Source organism: Sorex fumeus, unplaced genomic scaffold (assembly GCF_029834395.1).
Source record: "Sorex fumeus unplaced genomic scaffold, SorFum_2.1 ptg000072l, whole genome shotgun sequence".
Lineage (NCBI taxonomy): Eukaryota > Metazoa > Chordata > Mammalia > Eulipotyphla > Soricidae > Sorex > Sorex fumeus.
In genome coordinates, this window is record NW_026606129.1 from 48516981 (window position 1) to 48537040 (window position 20060).

Genomic DNA, 20060 nt, shown 5'->3' on the forward strand with positions numbered 1-20060 from the left:
AGAGGGAAGCTGGGAACCCTGGTGAGAGATGCTGACATTGTTAGTGGGATCATCATTGAAATATTATATGCCTAAAACTCAACTATCAATAACTTTGTATATCTCAGTTCTTTAAAAAAATTTTTTTTAAGTCCTAATAGCATATGGATTCTGCCTTCATAAACTTTACCCTATGAAGATGTTGGTGTCCTTAATTAAATGATATTTTAGGGGATTATGATAATGACGTTAGCATAACAATTAAAATCATTTTGGGACATAACTCCTAGCAATATATCCCACTCCTCTTCCACCCAAAGCCAAGTACTAACCAGTTCTTACTACTGCCCCAGTACTATATTATGTAACCAACCAATTAGAAGGGAATTACATAGTTCTCAGAAAAATTATCCCAGACTTAAGTGTTCTTAATTCCCTCTCTAATGGCATACAGTTGTTTTTCTCTCAAATGGAGCTTTCTCTATTTAATTCTCCTTTTCTAGGTTTGCAGTTGTGGATAAATTCCTAGCTCCATAGCATGAAGGCTGCTTCTTCCCACTTAGCCTTCCTCAGGGGTCTCAGACGTTCTTCCAACAGGATAGCATCTCAGGTCAGCCTGGTGCCCACCCTCTCCTTGTCCTTGACTTTCATTCCAGGTCACTGACCTGTTTATCTCTCACCCAGAGTCTAGCATAAGTTCCTCTCCTGTACCTTGAATATAGTCACAGCACCATGGTAGGTTCTTTTTTGGGGGGGGAGGGCGGTAGGTTTATTTAATTTGTTTTTTTATTTTAGGGGGAGTTGTTTGTTTTGGGTTTGGGGTCACACCCAGCAGTATTCAGGGTTTCTTTTGCCAGTGCTGGATGGACCAGGTTGTGCTCGGGAATCTAACCTGGGGCTCTAAGGGGCTGGAGAGATAGCACAGCAGGTTGGGCACTTGCCTTGCATGCAGCCAACCTGGGTTCGATCACTGACATCTCACATGATCCCCCAGCACTGCCAGGACTAATTCCTAAGAGCTGGGAGTAACCCCTGAGATTTCCTGAGTGACTCCTGAGTATCTCCAGGTTTGGGCCCAAAAGGGGGAGCAGAGATAGAACAGTGAAAGGATCCCCGACTAGGGCAGCATTAAGCTTCAGACACAGCAATCTTTCATCTAAAGGTGCTATAAACCACCCATCTTGTCGTTTCTTTTCTTTTTTTGTTTTGTTTTGGTTTGGGGGCCACACTAGGAAGTGCTCAGGGCTTACTCCTGGCCCTGCACTCAGGGATCTCTCCTGGTGGGACTCCGGGGACCATATGTGGGGATCAAATCAAGATCAAACACAGGCAACACAAGTGTCCTACCCACTGTACTATCACCCCAACCCCACATCATGTCTTTTTCTGTCTTAACCCTTAGCACCCAACAATTTGTCCCTCCTAGATATTTAGTATTCAAGAAACATATCCTATGGAATCTTTGTGTCTGTTTTTGTGTTATCCATGTTGTAGAATGTATCGGTGGTTTGTTCCCTTTACTGAACAGTGTTCCCCAATATGAACAGGTCACGTTATGTATTCATTTCCTGCCCTCCCTCAGCAGTTGATGGATATTTAGATTGTTCCTACTTTGGAACTGTTATGTATAAACCCTTCTGAACATATTGGCTATATTTCAGTCCTTTAGGATAGAGATTTATTTTTTATTTTTTATTATTGAATCACCATGAGATACAGTTACAAAGCTTTCATGTTTGAGTTTCATTCATGCAATGATCAAATACCCATCCCTCCACCAGTGCACATTCTCCACCACCAATGTTCCCAGTATACCTCCTCTTTCCAACCCTCACCTTGCCTCCATGGCAGACAATTTCCACCATACTCTTTCTCTATTTTTTGGGCATTATGGTCTGCAATACAGATACTGAGAGGTAATCATGTTTGGTTCTTTACTTTCAGCATACATCTCCCATCCTGAACGATTGCCCCAACCATCATTGATTTAGTGATCCCTTCTTTATTCCAGCTGCCTTCTCCCCCAACTCATGAGGCAGGCTTCTAGCTATGGGGGCAACATTCCTGGCCCTTGTATCTACTGTCCTTGGATGTCCATCTCATGTTATTTTATATTCCACAAATGAGTGCAGTCCTTCTATGTCTGTCCTCTCTTTCTGACTCATTTCACTGAGCATGATACTCTCCATGTCCATCCACTTATAAGCAAATTTCATAACTTCATCTCTCCTAACAGCTGTGCAGTATTCCATTGTGCAGAGGTACCAAAGTTTCTTTAACTAGTTGGCTGTTCTCGGGCACTCATGTTTTTTCCAGATTCTGGCTATTGTGAACTGTGCTGCAGTGAACATACAGGTGCAGATGTCATTTCTACTGTGCTTTTTTGCACCCTCAGGATATATTCCCAGAAGTGGTATTGCAGGGTCATATGGAAGCTCAATTACTAGTTTTTGAAGGAATGTCCATATTGTTTTAGGATAGAATTTAGGAATAGAAATGCTGGGTAATTCCATATACTAAGTTTATGTTTAACATTTTTAGAAACTGACCAACTTTTTCAAAGTAGCTGTACCATTTACACTCTCATCGGCCATGTCTGAAGGTCTGGCTTCTCTATATCTTAGTCAACTCATGGAATTGTCTTTCATTTTGATTCTAGCCATTCTAGTGGATTTAAGTAATATCTTGTGCTTTTAGCTAACATTTCTCTAACAACTAATGGTTTTGAGCATCTTTTCATGTGCTTATTAGACATGTATATTAAATCAAATATCTACTAAAACATTTTCCATTTTAAAATTGGACCAAATGTCTTAATGAGTTTGTAAGAATTCTTGACATATTCTGGATACAAGTTCTTTTTTAGGTCTGTGATTCACAAATATTTTCTGCTGCTCCCGGAATATGGTTTATCTTTTCATTTTTTTCCTTTGATGTTTTTATTGGGGGGAGCATACCCAGGGTTCTCAGGGGGCACTATTTTGGCTCTTTGCCTGGTGCTCAAGTGGCCAATCATCTTTGGTGTCAGGATTTGAACCAGGATCATGGCCAACATAGCTCTTGCAAAGGCAAATGCCTTACCTCCTTTAATCTCTCTCCAGCCCTTCTTTGTTTTCTTAGTAGTTTCTTCGCATTATAAAAGTTCTTATATTTTTTCAGTTTAGGGACTCATTTACAAAGCTGTTAATACCAAGGTTTTGGGCATCCAAGGTTCCAGCTCAAAATCCACCACCAGTGTCAGTCTCCCTCCACCCATGAACCAAGGTTCTTCTTCCTTCTTCCCCACCTCCTTAGCATTCTCACTTTGGTTTTGTTTTTAGACCCTGTGATTTACATAGTTGTTTACAATACTGTTTCAGGCATGCAGTGTTCCCACATAACCCCACCTCTCCATCAATGGCCCCAGGTTTTCTCTCAAGCAAACATTTAAAAAAAAACATTTAAAAAAAAAACAACTTATTATCACTTATTATCTCTCCGCACACATGAAGGTACTGGCAGAGGGACAAAGCCACGCGGGTTCCGGGGCCGAGACCTCCAAGCCTACTCGAATTGGAGTCGAGCATCTTCCACCCAGATCCTCCAAATTCCAGTAGGCGGGGGTCAAACCCACCACCTGGCCCCCTGGCGCCGTGTAATCCCATCAGCGGCCAAGACTCAGAGACTATAAAATCCAGATCCCGGAACCGCACGGCCGCATTCGCGGCCGCGCGACATCTTATCAAAACTTTTTAAATGACATCTTATTGTCTCATTCCTACTTTGGACAAACTTGCAGGCTATCGAATGTAGCCTGCCCACAGGGCAGAGTCTGGCAAACTCCCCGTGGCATACCAAATATGACAAATACCAGTAACAATGATGGGTCTCATTCTCCTAAATAGCCCTGAATATAATCTCAGGGCTAGGATGAAAGAGACGTTACTGGGGCCTGCTCGAGGCAATCGACGAATAACAGGATGATGAAATGAAATGAAAATGAATTATCACTTGGGTCACATGCTTAAAATAGTATTGACTCATACGGTTTTGTGGTTTTATTTTTGTGTTTTATTTTGAGGCCACATCTAGCAGTGCTCAGGGCTTACTCCTGTGTCTGTTCTCAGGGATTATTCTTGGTAGAACTCAGGCGACCATATGAGATGTTAGGGACTGAACACAGGTCGGCCATATGCAAGGCAAGTGCCTTACCCACTGGTCTTTCTCTTCTGCACCTGATTCATTTTTTTTTTTTGCTTTTTGGGTCACACCCGGCAATGCACAGGGGTTACTCCTGGCTCTGCACTCAGGAATTACTCCTGGCAGTGCTCAGGGGACCATATGGGATGCTGGGAATTGAACCCGGGTCAGCCATGTGCAAGGCAAATGCCCTCCCCGTTGTGCCATCACTCCAACCCCTGGATATTATGTCTTTTTTAAATTTAATCACCATGAATTACAAAATTCATCATTGAGTTTCAGGCATACAATGTCTGAGCACCCATTCCTTCACGAGTTGTCCTTCCCTCTGCCAAAGTCCCCATTTTCCCTCCCACCCCTAGCCTGCCTCTCTGGCAGGCACTTTTTCCTTTTTTCGTTTTTCTTTTAGGCACTGTGGTTAGCAGTACTGTTACCAAGAGGGTATCATGCATATAACTTTATCTCCTTTCAGCATAGTCCTCATCCACAGTTACCACTTCCCTCTATCATTGTCATAGTGGTCCCTTCCCTGTGCTAACCACTGCTCACCACACTGTGACAAGCTTCCTACCAAGGAAGCCTTTCATTCCTTCTGGCCCACCAGCGGGATTACAGTGACAGCCTAAGGGTGCTAAATCGTCACAAGCCCCTGCCCCGCACGCCCTGCCTGGTCTGCAGAGGCTCCCCTCTCCTTGCCTCAGAGATCCTCTCTGTTCTCCATCCACTCTTGCAGTGCCCATTCTGCCTCTTTCTAACCTCCAATGATAAGAGGCCTCACTCAGAGCTCAACCCTTTCTGCTATGTGAGGAAGGCATCTGGGGTCTTATCTTTGGGTTGGCACAGAGTCACCTCTTCACCTGAATATGCCCCAATGTCACCACTGGATGTCCCCACTCTCAATAGTACTCATATCCTCCTGTTACTCACTTAATCTCGGGTAGGCTTGGGAGGGAACAAGGGATGAGTCATTCGACTCTATCTTCTCCATCGACCAAATCTGGACCAAGTTCTGTGATCTCTGCTTCTCTCTCTCTGCACCCACCTTCCCGGTGATGGCCTCCTAGCTAATCTCCGTGCTGCGCCCTTGCACCCTCTACTGTCCATTGCTAGCACAGCAAGAAGCGTGAAATAGTGAAGCTACTGATCAATCCCTACCTCCCATGCAGATCCCTCAAGTGGTTCCCCAGGGTCTTGGACCCTGGTCTCCTATTGGAATTGTTGGGGAGACAAGTCAGACAGCTTCCATAGCAGAAAAGATGTGTGGCCCCAGGGATGGAAGATCTGGGGACAAACAGCCCTTTCATTGCAAGCAGAGCGCTCTCTTTGGTTCTGTGTAGAACATCTGCTTCTGTTAGATCCAACAGTTCAGTTGAAGAGACAACTGGATAGACTCGTTTTGTTTTTCTTCTTTACTTTCCCTTCCCTTTGTTGTTGCTGTGGCAGTGTGTGGGTGCACGTTTGGTTGGGGTGTACCAGAATTACAGATGTGTCTAGTGAAAGCCCACTTCCTGGCTTCTAGAAGGCAGTCCACACTGTATGTCCTCCATGGCAAAAGGGCCAAGGAAGGGGGTCAGGGGTTAGAGTGGGAGACCTGGGCGGGGGGGGGGGCCTAGCTCAGTGGGTTACTAGTACCAGCAGTGCCAGCATAAGGCCACAAGTTCAATGTCCGGTATCACCACGCACACCAAGCACAATCCTGGTAGCTCTATGGTCTGAAATCCAATACTACAAGCAATTTCTTTCTTTTTTACGTGTTTTCATACTGGTTTATTTTCACTCCTCAATAGATTTCATGTATTTCTCATACGCTTCTTCACTCATCAGTTCAGCTAGTTCTGAAGGGTTACTCAGTGTCATCTTGATCAGCCAACCATCTTCATAACAAGACTTATTGACAAGTCCTGGATTTTCTGCAAGAGCTTCATTAATTTCAGTTACTTCTCCTGATAAAGGCAAATAGAGTTCACTAGCAGCTTTCACGCTTTCCAAAGCACCAAACTCATCTTGCTTGTTGAGCTTCGTCCCGACTTCAGGCAGGCTACAGTAAACGACGTCTCCCAAAGCTTCCTGTGCAAAATTGCTGATTCCCACTGTTCCGATACCGTTTTCCGTTGTGATCCATTCATGTTTGTCTGTGAACTTTCGCACGGCCCGCAGCGCCCCGCCAGCGCCCAGGGTCCGCGCGGCACCCGCCCGCGGGGCCCAGGCCCGGACGCGCGTGGCGTGCAGGCAGCGGACGGCTGCCCGCACGCTCCACGCGGCTCGCAGCGCCATGATGCAGGGTGCGGGACTACGAGCAATTTCTATGCACCCCACAGCCAAGGTTGTGTGTGTGTGTGCGTGTGCGCGCTTGCACACCATAACTAAAGAGGTATGACATCCGGCTAGCACTACAACCTGACATACGTAAGCCTGCTCTTCACAACAGCAAAGTAGAAAATAAAGTGAATTTCATAAACTAAAACCAACCAAGGGGAAGGTGGTGAGCTCCCCAGTCTTGTCGGCGAGAGCACTAACCGGGTCCTGAGGACTCTATACTGGTTCATCCAGTACCATCCTATGGGGGTTAGGATTTCAACACAAACACACACACACATTTAGTCTATGTAGATTCCATTTATTTAAAGCTCTGGAAAATGCAAATGAACCTGTGTAACCAGAGGTAACCCAAGGAGAGCCGGAGTGAGTAAAAGGGGGAGGAGGGAGACAGGCCTGTGACTGTAGGGGGTGAAAGGAAATTTGGGGATGAGGGCCGTGTCCACTATCTTCATTGTGGTGATTATTTTTTTTTTTTTGCAAAGCAAGATAGTTTTTATTGAAACTTATTTAGAAAGATGTGAGGGGAGAGGAAAAGAGCGGCATGTGTTCAAGAGAGAACACAGGTTTCTCCAGAGAAGGAATAAGCAAAGAGATACAGATGTGTGTTCAAGGGAGAGCACAGACTCAAGAGCAAGCCGTGGTGATTGTTTTTTTTTTTTCACAGTACATACTATGTGGAACTCTCCAAAAGGCACATTCTGAATATGTCCAATTGTGTCAATTATAGCCCAATACAATTTTCATTAAAAAACGGAATGGATTGGGGTTGGAGAGATAGTATAGTAGGTAAGGCACATGCATACAGCAGACTCATCACCTATGGTCGGGAAGTCCCTCTAGGAGTTATTCCTGAGTGCAGAGCCAGGAGTGAGCCCTGAGGGATGGAAGATGGTGGGAACATAGGTCCTCATTCGCCAGCCCTAGATATGTCTCAGGATGTTGATAAGGATATCGTACTTGGCCTTCTCGTACATGTCCCTGATGGCAGGTGGCAGGTCCTTACTTGTCAGCTCCTCAGAGGCTCCCGCAGAACGTCTCACCCGGGGAACCTGTGGGGGTAGTTCTGGAGCATCAATCGTGTCCCCAAGTTTCTGTTGTGCCCCTACTGACACTCCAGGCAGTGAGGTGAGTGATGGGCCCGGAAGTGGTGCCCACTGGCCACTTTCTCTCAAAGCCCAGAGAATTCAGACTCCAGGGCTCCTCTCCTGGCTATTCCACTCACCCACCAGCACACTTCACTGAGGGTTCAGTTTTCTCAAATGTGGAATGAGGAGTGGGGCCAATGTCTTGAGAACCTTGACTGTCCCTCCCAACCTGGCCCCAGCTCCCATCCCTGGACTCCACTCCCTGCCCTCCTGCCAGTGGCCTAGTGATCCTCCAGCTCTATCGCCCCCGCACTCCATAAACTTCACACCCGCCACCCTTCAATTTGCATTGTGAAGGGCTTTTTGGGTCCCATTTTCCAGATGAGTAAACTGAGACCTCACACATCCAAGTCATTGGCCCAGACATGGCACCTCGGCCATCCTTTAAAAACTAAGGCAGAGCTGCCAGAAGGAAAACAGACACAGGTGAAGCAGCTAAGGGTGGTGGTCGAGGGAACTGGGGTAGCGGCTTTATGTCCTGGGGTGCGAGACTCACCTCCAGCTGTGACCTTTGGTCTGGGACACAGTTGACCATCAGGATGCGGATATTCGAGCCTGGTAGCAAGAAGGTGCCGGTACATACTCGCTCCTCCTGTGAGGGAACGGTCACAGGTATAGGAGTGTCCCCAGTGTCCACGTCTCCTCCTGGTTCCCCGCAATCCTGGCTCTGGAGAATGCGCCCGCCCTGACCCACTATTGCCTCTTCCCCATCCTCCTCAGACCAGAGGCGCACCTTGGCCATCACCCCAAAGCCCGTGGAGAGCCTGACTGTGGCTGTAAGGCGCAGTCATGAAGAGCAAGGACAGATGGAGGTGGTCACTCACTGGAAAAGGGCCTCACAAGTCAGCACGCCCAGAGCAGTTAGGTTTGTTTGAAATTACATGCATTGGAGCAATAGCACAGCGGGTAGGGCGTTTGCCTTGCACGCGGCCAACCCGGGTTCGAGTCCCAGCATCGCATATGGTCCCCTGAGCACCACCAGGGGTAATTCCTGAGTGCAGAGCCAGGAGTAACCCCTGTGCATCATCGACAGGTGTGACCCAAAAAGTAAAAAAAAAAAAAAATTGAATGCATAGGGGCTGGAGCGATAGCTCAGTGGGTAAGGCTTCTGCCTTGCATACGGCAGACCCAGGTTCGATTCCCAGCATCCCATATGGTTCCCTGAGCAACGCCAGGGGTAACTCCTGAGTGGAGAGCCATGAGTAACCCCTGTCCATCGCTGGGTGTGACCCAAAAAGAAAAAAATAATGCATATATAAAAAAATGACAGATGACAAACCATCAGCAGGAATGGTGACTGTCCCTTGGTAGTGGGACTGATGGAGCTTTTGTTCTATTGTATTTTCTTTCTCCATGTCCTTTTAGTCTGCTACAATAAAATGACATTTTCTTCATTTTTATAAAAAGTACTTTGTTGGGCTGGAGTGATAGCTCAGCGGGTAGGGCATTTGCCTTGCACACGGCCAACCCAGGTTCGATTCCCAGCATCCCATATGGTCCCCTGAGCACTGCCAGGAGTAATTCCTGAGTGCAAAGCCAGGAGTAACCCCTGAGCGTCGCCGGGTGTGACCCAAAAAGCCAATAAATAAATAAATAAATAAAAAGCACTTTGTGGGGCCAGAGTAACAGTACAGTGACAAGGGCACTTGCCTTGCATGTGGTCTATCCGAGTTCAATCTGTAGCACCTCTATTGTCCCCAAGCTCGCCAGGAATGATCCCTGAGTGTAGAGTCAGTAGTAAACCCCTCCAAAAGCAGCTACCTTGAGATGGATTAAGGGTCCTGACTTGTTCTTTCTCTTTTATATTTAGTACTTAAAAATAAAAGGCATGTGTTCCTTTTTCTAACAAGGACTTCCAATCATTTATATTAAGAAAAAGCAACAAGGAAAAATAATAATGTTTGTAGGTGCCACCCCTGCACCAGGCTACACCCAGGGTAGCTTGGGAGGCCTTGCAGTGCTGGGAATCAGACTCAAGCACCTGAACCATTCTGAACCATCTCTCCAGGTAGTGGGTGAAGGCGCTTTTAATAAGGCTTCCTTCCAGGGTTGGAGGAAGTAGGAACTAACAGGGCTAAGTTCATGCTTTGAATGCAAGGGACTTGGGTTTGATCACTTGCCACCAAGGGTGACCCGAAGCGTAAAGTTGGGAGACCCCCTCAGCAACACTGGATATGGGCCCTCAAAGCAAAGCAAACAATGAAATAAGCAAAAAGGTCTTCCACAGTCAAACCTCACATGGCAGGGGGGTGGAGCGGGGGGGGGGGGGGAGGCACATATTTCCCCAGAGGTGGGATGGGGTTCTTCAGCTCACCCCGTTATCCTGAAAGTCACAGTTCTGGTCCTGTCCCCACTGGCTTGATTGGCACACGGTCGCTTTAGCCCGGAAACTGAACAGGTGCTTGTTGGTGGCATTCTAGAGAAGCAAGAGAAAGTTTCTAATCATCTCTCTTCCACCCTCCATCTTCCAGGGCAGAGAGAGAGGACAGTGATAAACTGGAAAGGCCCAAGCAGAGGTCTGTTCTTTCTACTCAAACCAAAGCTCTCAGACAAGCCTGATGGAATGAGGGGCTTTTGGAAACTGTTCAAAGAATGCCACTTCAGGGCCAGAATGATATTATAGCAGGTAGGGCACTTGCCTTGCATAAGACTAGCTCAGGTTCAGTCCCCGGTACCCCATACAGATCCCTGAGCCCCACCAGGAATGATCCCTGAGCACAGAGCCAGGAATAAGTCCTGAGCACTGCTGGGATTAATATACCCCAGAACAAACAAACAAACAAACAAACACCCAAAAGAACAGCATTTCAGAGCTGTATGGGGTCCATTCAGTTGAAGTGCAAGAGTCTGCCTTTTATCCCAACTGCAAGAAGAGAGGTAAAGGTGGGTGGATGAGCAGGGGACACTGGCTCCCCCTGGAGAGGGACAGGTCACACCCCTTAACTCTTGTCTGTCTTTTGAAACTGTTTTTGCATATTCCTCCAGCTCCAGACCCACATTTCATCCCTAGGTCAAACCCTGCGTTTACCTGCCATCTGGCTGCCAGTCCTAAAGGGAGGCTTTATGAAACAGTATGATTGTAACAACAGCTCCTATTCACCGGACACTCGGTGCTGCTGCCCACAGCCTCTCCTGCCCATACTCTTGGTTGCTGCAAGGCTGGTCTTGCTCCTCTGGCTGGGGCAATTAGACTCACCAAAGTGGACTCTGGGAAGGTTTGCAGCAGGCCGAAGAGCGGCTTCCCGTGCTGCCCATGGTTGAAGATCTGTAAGGCCTGGTTGACTATGTCCTCATAGCTGGAATGGCATTGGGCCACGCAGGCCATGGCTGCCAAGGCCACTATGAGCACGAGCACCCGCCAACCTTCTGCCATTGTCCCATCTACCCTCCGTTCCTACATGCAGTCCCTTTTAAGTCCTACTTAGGACTTGCCCAAGGGGTGTTGGCAACATGTTGGTCTGTGTGCCACCCTGGACAGGATTTCCCATTTCCTGGGCAAGAGGCCCCACACTGACCAATGTTTCCAAAGAACATTGACTAAAAGGCAACGACATTTGGGCAATAGGCCAGGTCTAGGAATGGGGCAAGAACCCTGAGCTGGGCATAGTGTAGGCACGACCCTTACTCTGGGCCTCAGCATTCCCACAGGGCCTTGAGGCAGCTGCCTCCAGTTCTGACAATCTAGAACCTCCAGCTATTTCGGCCTGGTTGATCTGGTTTGATCCCAAAACAAGTACTCAGCACCAATGGCCTCTGTATATAATAGCTTCTCAGCAGGTACACAAGAGGTGGTACCATCTAAGGCTATCTCAGGTTGCCATCTCCAGTGCTACATATGTTTTTTTTTTTGTTTTTTTTTTTTTGTAAAATTTGGGCTGGAATGTCAGTGGTAGAGCAAATGCTTTGCGTGTATGAGAATCTGAGTTTGATCCCCAGTCTGCATAGGTGCACACATACACACTCTCTCTCACACACACACACACACACACACACACACACACACACACACACTCATTCACTCACAAATTGATTGTCAGTCTTTAAAACCCTGGGTGTCCTGACCCAGGACAAAGAGATAATTCGGGGTGCTAAGCTGCTTGCCTTGCATGTGACCAATCCCAGACTGATCCTTGGCATCACAAGTTTTCCCAGGTACCCCTGGAAATGATCCCTGCCTCCAATCCAGAGTCAGGAGTAGCCCCCAAACAACACTGGGTATGCCTCGAAACCAAAAACAAACAAAGTAATCCAGATGCCTAACTCTGAAAATATTGTGAGATTTGATTTGACCTTTTGTGGCACACAGTGCCACATGGCTGGAGGGTGGCAGCTCCTCCACCGTCTCACTGGCCACTTCTCTCTGGAACTCCTTGCAGGCAAGGTAAGCAGGCCACATATGAACCAGGGTAAATTTTTTTAAACGTATAATTAAAATAAATTTTAAAAATTCAGGAAAGAGTTTGGCCCTCATATACGTGTGAGTCCCCGCACCTGCCCTAGCAGAGCCCAAGCAACCAAAAACCTCTGGAATGCAATCACCACCATGCTCACAGTCGATCTCCACAGCCTCATCCATGAATGAATTTGTTGAAAAACTGAGGTATGTGGACTTTGTGACCAAAATCTTCAGGCTCTCATGAAATCAGGGATAAGCAACCCTCCATCACCCTGTTCATCCAGGAGCCTGGAAGTCACACCCAGGAACTGCCTCCAACACCATGCCATGTAAGCTTCATAACCGGCCATGATGCAGAGACTCACAGATAAATCTCTAAAGAGATAAAAAGAAAAGTTTCAGAGATGCCTCAGACCCCAAAGTCACCATCCAGTTAAAAATTTAACTCCAGCTGTGTTACTTTATTTAAAATTTTAGAATTTCTGGAGCACACGGCCGCAACATACCACTGATGTAGTACACATTGGATAGGATGTAAGGTAGAAGGCAACGGATCTCAATTAAAATAATGTTAGCACACAAGGCTCAGCCTGTAATAGCATGTTAGTAATCTCTTATACAAGGGCTTGATAACTGCATGGTGAGATACAACAATCTTCACACACTTTCTTCTAAGGAAACTTTTTTTTTTTTTTTTTTATTGAATCACCATGGGAAAGGTTACAAAGCTTTCAGGTTTAGGTCTCAGTCATGCAAATATCCAGCACATTTCCCTTTACCAAAACTTATTTTTTACCATGAAGAACCCCAATAAAACCCCACCCCCCACCCCTCCCAGTCCCTGTGGGGCAGATGAATTCTAGTTAACACTCTATCTGCTTTGATTAGATTCATTGTTTCAATAAAAGATTCACCACTATTATTTAGAGTTTACCCCCCCCCCCCAATCAGACATGCTGAAAAAGCATTGTGAAGTGATTTGCTTTCTACAGCTGGGTTCAAGAATTATATGTTGGTTTTGGATTTCTGCTATTTTACTTATTGACCCTGGAAGTATTTCTACTGAAAGTCAGATAGTTAAGAAATTGGTTTCTGTGCTCTGGAGTCGTGGCCGTGCTGGAGAGCCGCTAGTGGGGGGCAACTGGTGGCCTCGGTAGGGCGTGAAGGGCGGACCGAAACGCCCCCCTTCCCATGAGGTTTTAGTCGCCCCCCAGTTCCCCGGCTCATACCTGCTGTCCACAAGGCTCCCATGCGGCCGCCATCTTTCTTTCCAGAGAGGAGAAGGCGACTGGGGCAACACCCTTTCCCCTCCGGACAGACCTGATGGCCTGGATTAACGCATAGTCCGTTCACTTTTCTGCTCCAAGCTGCCGGGTTCTGCATTAAGTCCTTGTGCTTCTGGGGCCGTGGCCATGCTGGAGAGCCGCTCGCGGGGGGCAACTGGTGACCTCGGTAGGGCGTGAAGGACGGACCGGAACGCCCCCCTTAAGGAAACTTTTTTGATCATTTTTAGAGAATTATTCATAACAAGCAATACAAAATAATTTAGGGCCTGCTATTGGGGGAGGCTTGGGTGGCATTTGGGAAAATTTGAAGTAAATGTGGTGAGTAAGGTATAATGGTGGTGGGATTGGTACTGGAATATTGAATGTAATAAATTATTGTGAACAACCTTATAAAAATACTCAGAAATTATTCCTGGCGGACTCTGTGGACCTTATGGGATGCTGGGGATCGAACTCCAAGTTTGCTGCATATAAGACAAGCCTTACCCACTACAGCCCTGTCCTGCTCTTCTGAAGAAAACTCAGAATGTGGGAGAACAACTAGACAGTGCTCCCACTGAACCCCTCTGGTGGGAAAACCAAGGCACTGAGCAGCGCAGGATTCTTCCTCTAAAAGTTAAGGGTAGATGTGGAAAGGTCGGAGTCGGAAGTAGGAGAAAGGATCAAAGCATGAACAGTCCTGCCTAGCCCCAACGGGTAACCTGGAGCCCAAGTTTCATTTTATAATGCATGCAGGCATGATGAATGGTGGGAAACTAGTCTCAGACTATATATGCTTCACACTGTGGCACATTCTCCTGTGTCTGATCCTTTTTTGGAAGACAAATTCACAGAGTGATCGGGGTCCTACATATCATAGGTGCTTAGCAGAGGAAGGAGGCTCTACTGTAACTGGCCTGGTAGGAGCTAGTCTTGTACTCGTCACAGGGAAGAAGGAAAAAGAGAAGAGGGCAATGCACATGGTAAACCTTCCTGCAGTAGCTAAGCAGTAGTTATCAATTGGTAAAGTTTTGTTCCTCACCCCCTCCTCAAGACAGTTGTCAAGATCTAGAGTTGTGTTTCTTGTTTTTTTTTTTTTTGTGAGGGGACACACCTGCTGGTACTGGGGACTTACTTCTGGTTCTGTGCTCAAAGATCACTCCTGGTAGGCTGAGGGGACCATATGTGGTGCCAACAAGAAAAGGACTGAACCTGGGTCGGCTGTGGACAAGGTGAGTGCCCTACCTACTGTACTATCATTCTGGCCCTCTAGAGCGATTTTTGTTTTAAACTTCCACAACTGGCATCCAGTGGCTTAAGGCCAAGATACTGCTAGGCCTTCCTTAATGTACAGGAGAACCCAAATCCAAAACCCAGTGAAGAATAGTCTTGCCTCAAATGTCAATAAGGCTGGAGGTTGGGAAATCCTGAGACAGAGCAACATGCGAGATGAGCACATAACAACTGGATGGATCAATCTTAAGAACACAGGATGCTTGGTAACAAAGGGAAGAAACAGTGGTGGATGTAATTTCACACACACACACACACACACACACACACACACACACACACACCCTTTTAAATAGGTGACACACCAGTGGTCCATCCATGTAGTTCTCGGGATCAAACTCAAGGGATCTATGCTCTACCATTTGAGACATTCCCAAACTCTCCCATTCGCAAATTGATATACATTTTATAACTCTCTAAATTGCAGGAAAGACCGATGGTTGAGAGGACAGGAAATGGAATGTGTGTGTGGGGTGGGGAAACAAAGCTTGCACAGACCAAGCCAGACTATGCCAGTATAACCCTCAATATAAAGTGTAATTCCTTGCATGGAAAATCATCTGCTATCAATACCCAACAAGTATTATTAACAAAGTGCCTGTAAGAATGTTCGCTAAAATGTGAATCTTTTCTCTTTATGGTGCTGGAAAGAGACTTTTACATTCACAGATCACAGATCACAGATCATCCTGTTCGTCGATTGCCTCGAGCAGGCCCCAGTAACGTCTCCTTCATCCTAGCCCTGAGATTATATTCAAGGCTCTTTAGGAGAATGAGACCCATCATTGTTACTGGTATTTGGCATATTGGGTATGCCACGGGGACTTTGCCAGACTCTGCCGTGTGGGCAGGCTACATTCGGTAGCCTGCCAGTTTGTCAAAGTAGGAATGAGATGTCATAATAAGATGTCGCGCGGCTGCAAATACGGCCGCGCGTTTCCGGGAGCTGGTTTTTATAGTCTCAGGGTCTTGGCCGCTGATGGGATTACACGGCGCCAGGGGGCCAGTTGGTGGGTGTGACCCCCGCCCACTGGAATTTGGAGGATCTGGGTGGAGGATGCTCGACTCCAATCCGAGTAGGCTTGGAGATCTCGGCCCCGGAACCCACGTGACTTTGTCCCTCTGCCGGTACCTTCAGGTGTGCGGAGAGTGGTCTCAGCATGGTGGTGGCTGGTCCTGGAGGTCTTCGACTGCCGGGGCCCTGGCCAGGTCGGGGAGGAAAGCTCAACCCGCTCCCCTCCAAGGGCCCCGGCGAGGAATAGCCAGGCACGGGGGCTGGAGACTGCGCTCTTCTCCTCCGGGAGCTGGTTTTTGTAGTCTCAGAGTCTTGGTCGCTGATGGGATTACACGGCGCCAGGGGGCCAGTTGGTAGGTGTGACTTTTACATTACTAACCACAAATTATTTTCCCTTACTATAGCAACGACTGGATGTTGCATACTTTATTTGCAGTGCTCAAAAAACCCTTGGAATGTGGGGTGGTGTCAGGGATCTGGTCCTTAAAAAATTTAAGTTGGGGAGCAGGCTAAATAATACAGAGATTACAGTTCTCGCCTTGCCATTGTTTAAATCTCTGCCACCACATAGGGTATCCTGAGCAATGCCAGGGCTTACCACTGAGCACAGAGCCAGGAATTGCCCCTGAACACCACCAGCTGTGGCCCCCATCCCCCTCACCCCCCCACCCTGGGTTCAATACCTAGCACCCTGAGCCTACCAGGAGTAATCCCTGAGCACAAAGCCAGGAATAAGCCTTGAAAACAGCTGGGTGTGGCAAAAAAACCAAACAAACAAAAATGGTGGAGGGGAAGTGCTCCCAAGCAGGGATCAGGAGACCCGAGGGCCAGTTGGCCAATGGGGGTACATGGTTTAGTGCTCAGACCTGAAGATATACCACTTGGGCCCTGTGGTTCTGAGTCCACGGGTTATACCTTGAAATTTTGGGAGGCCATGTGGTGATGGATCAAACAAAGTTCCTGCACTTGCAAAGCATGGGCCCCTGACCCCTGTGCAGTCTCCCTGGACCCCCATTCCACAACCGTTGATTCTCTTCACAAACATTTCCATGCCTTACACAGAACTGGCAAGACCTGTGACTCCTTCAGAATGTCACGCAGCTCCTGTGCTTCCCTGAGCAAATAACTGCGGTCAAAGCCTTTTCAAAGCCAGAGAACCATGAAGAAAGGGGTCAGTCCTTGGGCAAGATTCTGCCCTTCCTGGGCCTCAACTTCCCCTTGGGTAATGGGGTGATTAGCAAAGGGGCAGAGTCCAGGAACCCTTGCCCTTGCCCAAGTAACATTCATAAGTTACTTACATTCATTAGTGGAAATAGGGGTGTGGCCACACTCCTGATGTTTCAGAACCTTCATGTGTGCCATTGCCCACAGACCCAGAGATGCTGGCCTGGAAGGTCTTGGCATCTGCATCCCCCACAAATCAACCCCAGCCTGACAGAGCAGGTTGTGTATCCCAGAAGGTGCTACCCAGTCTCTCGGCTCTCACTGCCTGGCGCCAGGTAATTCCGAGAGTGAGTTTGGATAGCCCCCAAAGCCCTATCTTGGGGGGGGGGGGGTCCTAAAGGCCTTCCTTATCTATACCTAAAGGTCTTGTTCTAGGCAGGAAGGGACAACCTCCTTTGGTTCCTTCCATTCACAGATACCAGCACAAGGGCCCAAATTAAACCTGGTTTTGAGCAAAAGGGAAAAATGAGAAAGAATAATACAAAAGAAAGAATGGGCCAGAGAAGTAGTTCAGCAGGTAAGACTCTTGCATTGCACAGGGCCAACCTGCATTTGATCCCTGACATTCTGTATGGCCCCCTGAGCACTGCCAGGAGTGATTCCTGAGTGCAGAATCTGGGATAACCCCAGAGCATCACTGAGTTTGGCCCAAAAAACAAAAACAAAAACAAAAAAAAGAACAAAAAAAAAAAAAAAAAGAAAAGAAATAACAAACTAAATGCCAAATCTCATTATTTCAAGTCTAAATTATTTCATTATTTTTTTTCGGGGGGGTTATACCTGGAGACGCACAGGGGTTACTCCTGGCTCTGCACTCAGAAATTACTCCTGGCAGGGCTCAGGGGACCATATGAGATGCCAAGGATTGAACCCAGGTCAGCCATATGCAAGGCAAATGCCTTACCTGCTGTACTATTGCTCCAGCCCTCTGCTGGGCTTTTGTGGACCCAGAGCCCAGTATTGATGCCACTTTGTAGCCTGGATGTTAGCTGCTGGCAGAGCTAGAGAGAGGATCTGGTTTGAGGCTGGGCCTCAGAAGACCCTGATGTCTGGCATATTTGTAAACACTTTTGCGATGCTTTTTGTGGAGGAAAAGTAGCTAAAGCTCCAAGGAACCCTCTGGAGGGGGGGACGCTGTTCCAGGAGCTGGGTAAGTAGGGAGAAACGCTGGACTCTTGCAGGTTCTTTGTTCCATTCTAAGGGCTTTTGCCTTGCATGTAGCCAACCCAGGTCCAAAACCCCAGTATCATTTACGATAACACGAGCACAGCCATGGGTCACTCTTATGACCCAAAAACCAAAAAGTAATTTGTCTTGATTACTCTATATTTGTATATGTGTGTGTTGACCATATCCAGCTGTACTCAGGGTTTATTCCTGGCTCTGTGCTCAGGGATAACTCCTGGTGGTGCTGGGGGTCAAACCTAGGTTAGTAAGTGCCTTGCTGGTCCCTCGATTTAGATTTTAACAGGGGAAATAAGCACACTGACAATGATTCTTATCTGGTATCAACACAGTGAGAAAACAGTGCAAGACAAACTTTAGGAGGGTAGTTCACTCTCTGGGAGGAAATGTTTCCACAAGGAGAGAACCACTTCTCCCAGAGACATCCTTCCTGGTATCTCCTCCCCTTGCCTCAGCATTTGAAGTCCCCTTAGGAGATCTCCAGGTCTTTGATGCCTCTCACACTGATTGTGTTCAGGTAACTGTTACCATATACCATATATGATATGGACTGACCTGGTCCCCCTGAATTCATATGGGTTTTTTTTTTTGGCTTTTGGGTCACACCCAGTGAATGCTCAGGGGTTAGTCCTGGCTCTGCACTCAGGAATTACTCCTGGCGGTATTTGGGGGGACCATATGGGATTGAACCCAGGTTGGCCGCATGCAAGGCAAATGCCCTACCCATTGCACTATCACTCTGGCCACTGAATTCATATGTTTAAGTACTAATTCCCTGTATTTCAACTGTGACTATGTTTAGAGGTAGCACTATAGCACTGTCCTCCCGTTGTTCATCGATTTGCTCAAGCGGGCACCAGTAACATCTCCATTGTGAGACTTGTTGTTACTGTTTTTTTGGCATATCGAATACACCATGGGGAGCCTGCCAGGCTCTGCCATGTGGGTGGGACACACTCGGTAGCTTGTCGGGCTCTCTGAGAGGGGTGGAGGAATCAAACCTGGGTCTGATGCGTGCAAGGCAAACTCCCTACCCACTGTGCTATCACTCCAGCCCATGTTTAGAGGTAGAATTTTATTGTATTTTTAGATTTTGAGTTTTTGGGCATTGGCAGGAGTCTCCAAAGCCTCACATGTGTGAGGCAGGGAAAGTGCTCTAAGACTGAGATCGTCACCTTCCCCTCCCATTTATTTTAGGTGTTGGGGCCTTACCCGATGTTACTCAAGGATACTCCTGCTCATTGATGAGGAACAATGCAGATTCTCAGGGATCTAGTCAGGCCTCCTGCATGCAAAGTGTCCAGTCCACTGAGCCATCTCTCCCGTCCTCTGTGCTCAGGGATTACTCCTGGCACTATCCAGGGGGCCTTACGACGATGCTATTTCTCTATCCCCCTTTCATTTTTATTTTATTTTTGCTTTTTGGGTCACACCTGGCGATGCTCAGGGGTTACTCCTGGCTCTGCACTCCGGAGTTACTCCTGGCGGTGCTCAGGGGACCATATGGGATGCTGGGAATCGAACCCGGGTCGGCCACGTGCAAGGCAAATGCCCTACCCTCTGTGCTATCTCTCCAGTCCAGCTCTTTCATTTTTAAAGCTAGGAAATACGTACTCTATTTAAAAACCTGGCTGGTGTACAAGTCACTTGTAGAAGGAACAACTTTTCCTGTTCTGTGATCCACATCCAGATAGTCTGGGCATCCTGAGGCACACATGTGGATATATATATTCACCCCCATTCCACACTGCTTTGGACCTTCAAGTTTTACCTTAGACTCCTCCATCTAGGTATTCTCTTCCCATTTCACAAGAGGATGCGACCGGCTCTTATGCAATGCCCTACCTTGGATCAGTCATGCCTCTGTTCCTAAATTAGAAAGCCTTCAGGATACTTGATAGGAACCTTGCTTACTTCTTGGCTCTTTCTCCCTCCCTTACCAGAAATTTTCAAGTTCCCTCTTCGGGGAAGGACCCCACGTTATCCCTACTAATCACACCTGGTCTGATCCTCCACACTATCTCAGACTACCAAAGGACGGGCGCGTTGGCCAATTGGCC

The 20060-nt window shown here is 47.4% G+C and overlaps 1 protein-coding gene across 1 annotated transcript; it reads right to left on the reverse strand.

Annotated features, from left to right (window-relative positions):
• Window positions 1–5930: 5930 nt before the first annotated feature.
• Window positions 5931–6441, reverse strand: LOC130037685 (glycine cleavage system H protein, mitochondrial-like). Its single transcript, XM_056129595.1, has one exon. The coding sequence runs from the start codon at window positions 6430–6432 to the stop codon at window positions 5932–5934; it is 501 nt and encodes a 166-aa protein (XP_055985570.1). The 5' UTR covers window positions 6433–6441; the 3' UTR covers window position 5931.
• Between the last annotated feature and the right edge of the window lie 13619 nt (window positions 6442–20060).

Bases quoted from the DNA above. Each gene is read 5' to 3' on its own strand.
- LOC130037685 (XM_056129595.1), bottom strand. From the start codon at position 6,432: ATGGCGCTGCGAGCCGCGTGGAGCGTGCGGGCAGCCGTCCGCTGCCTG.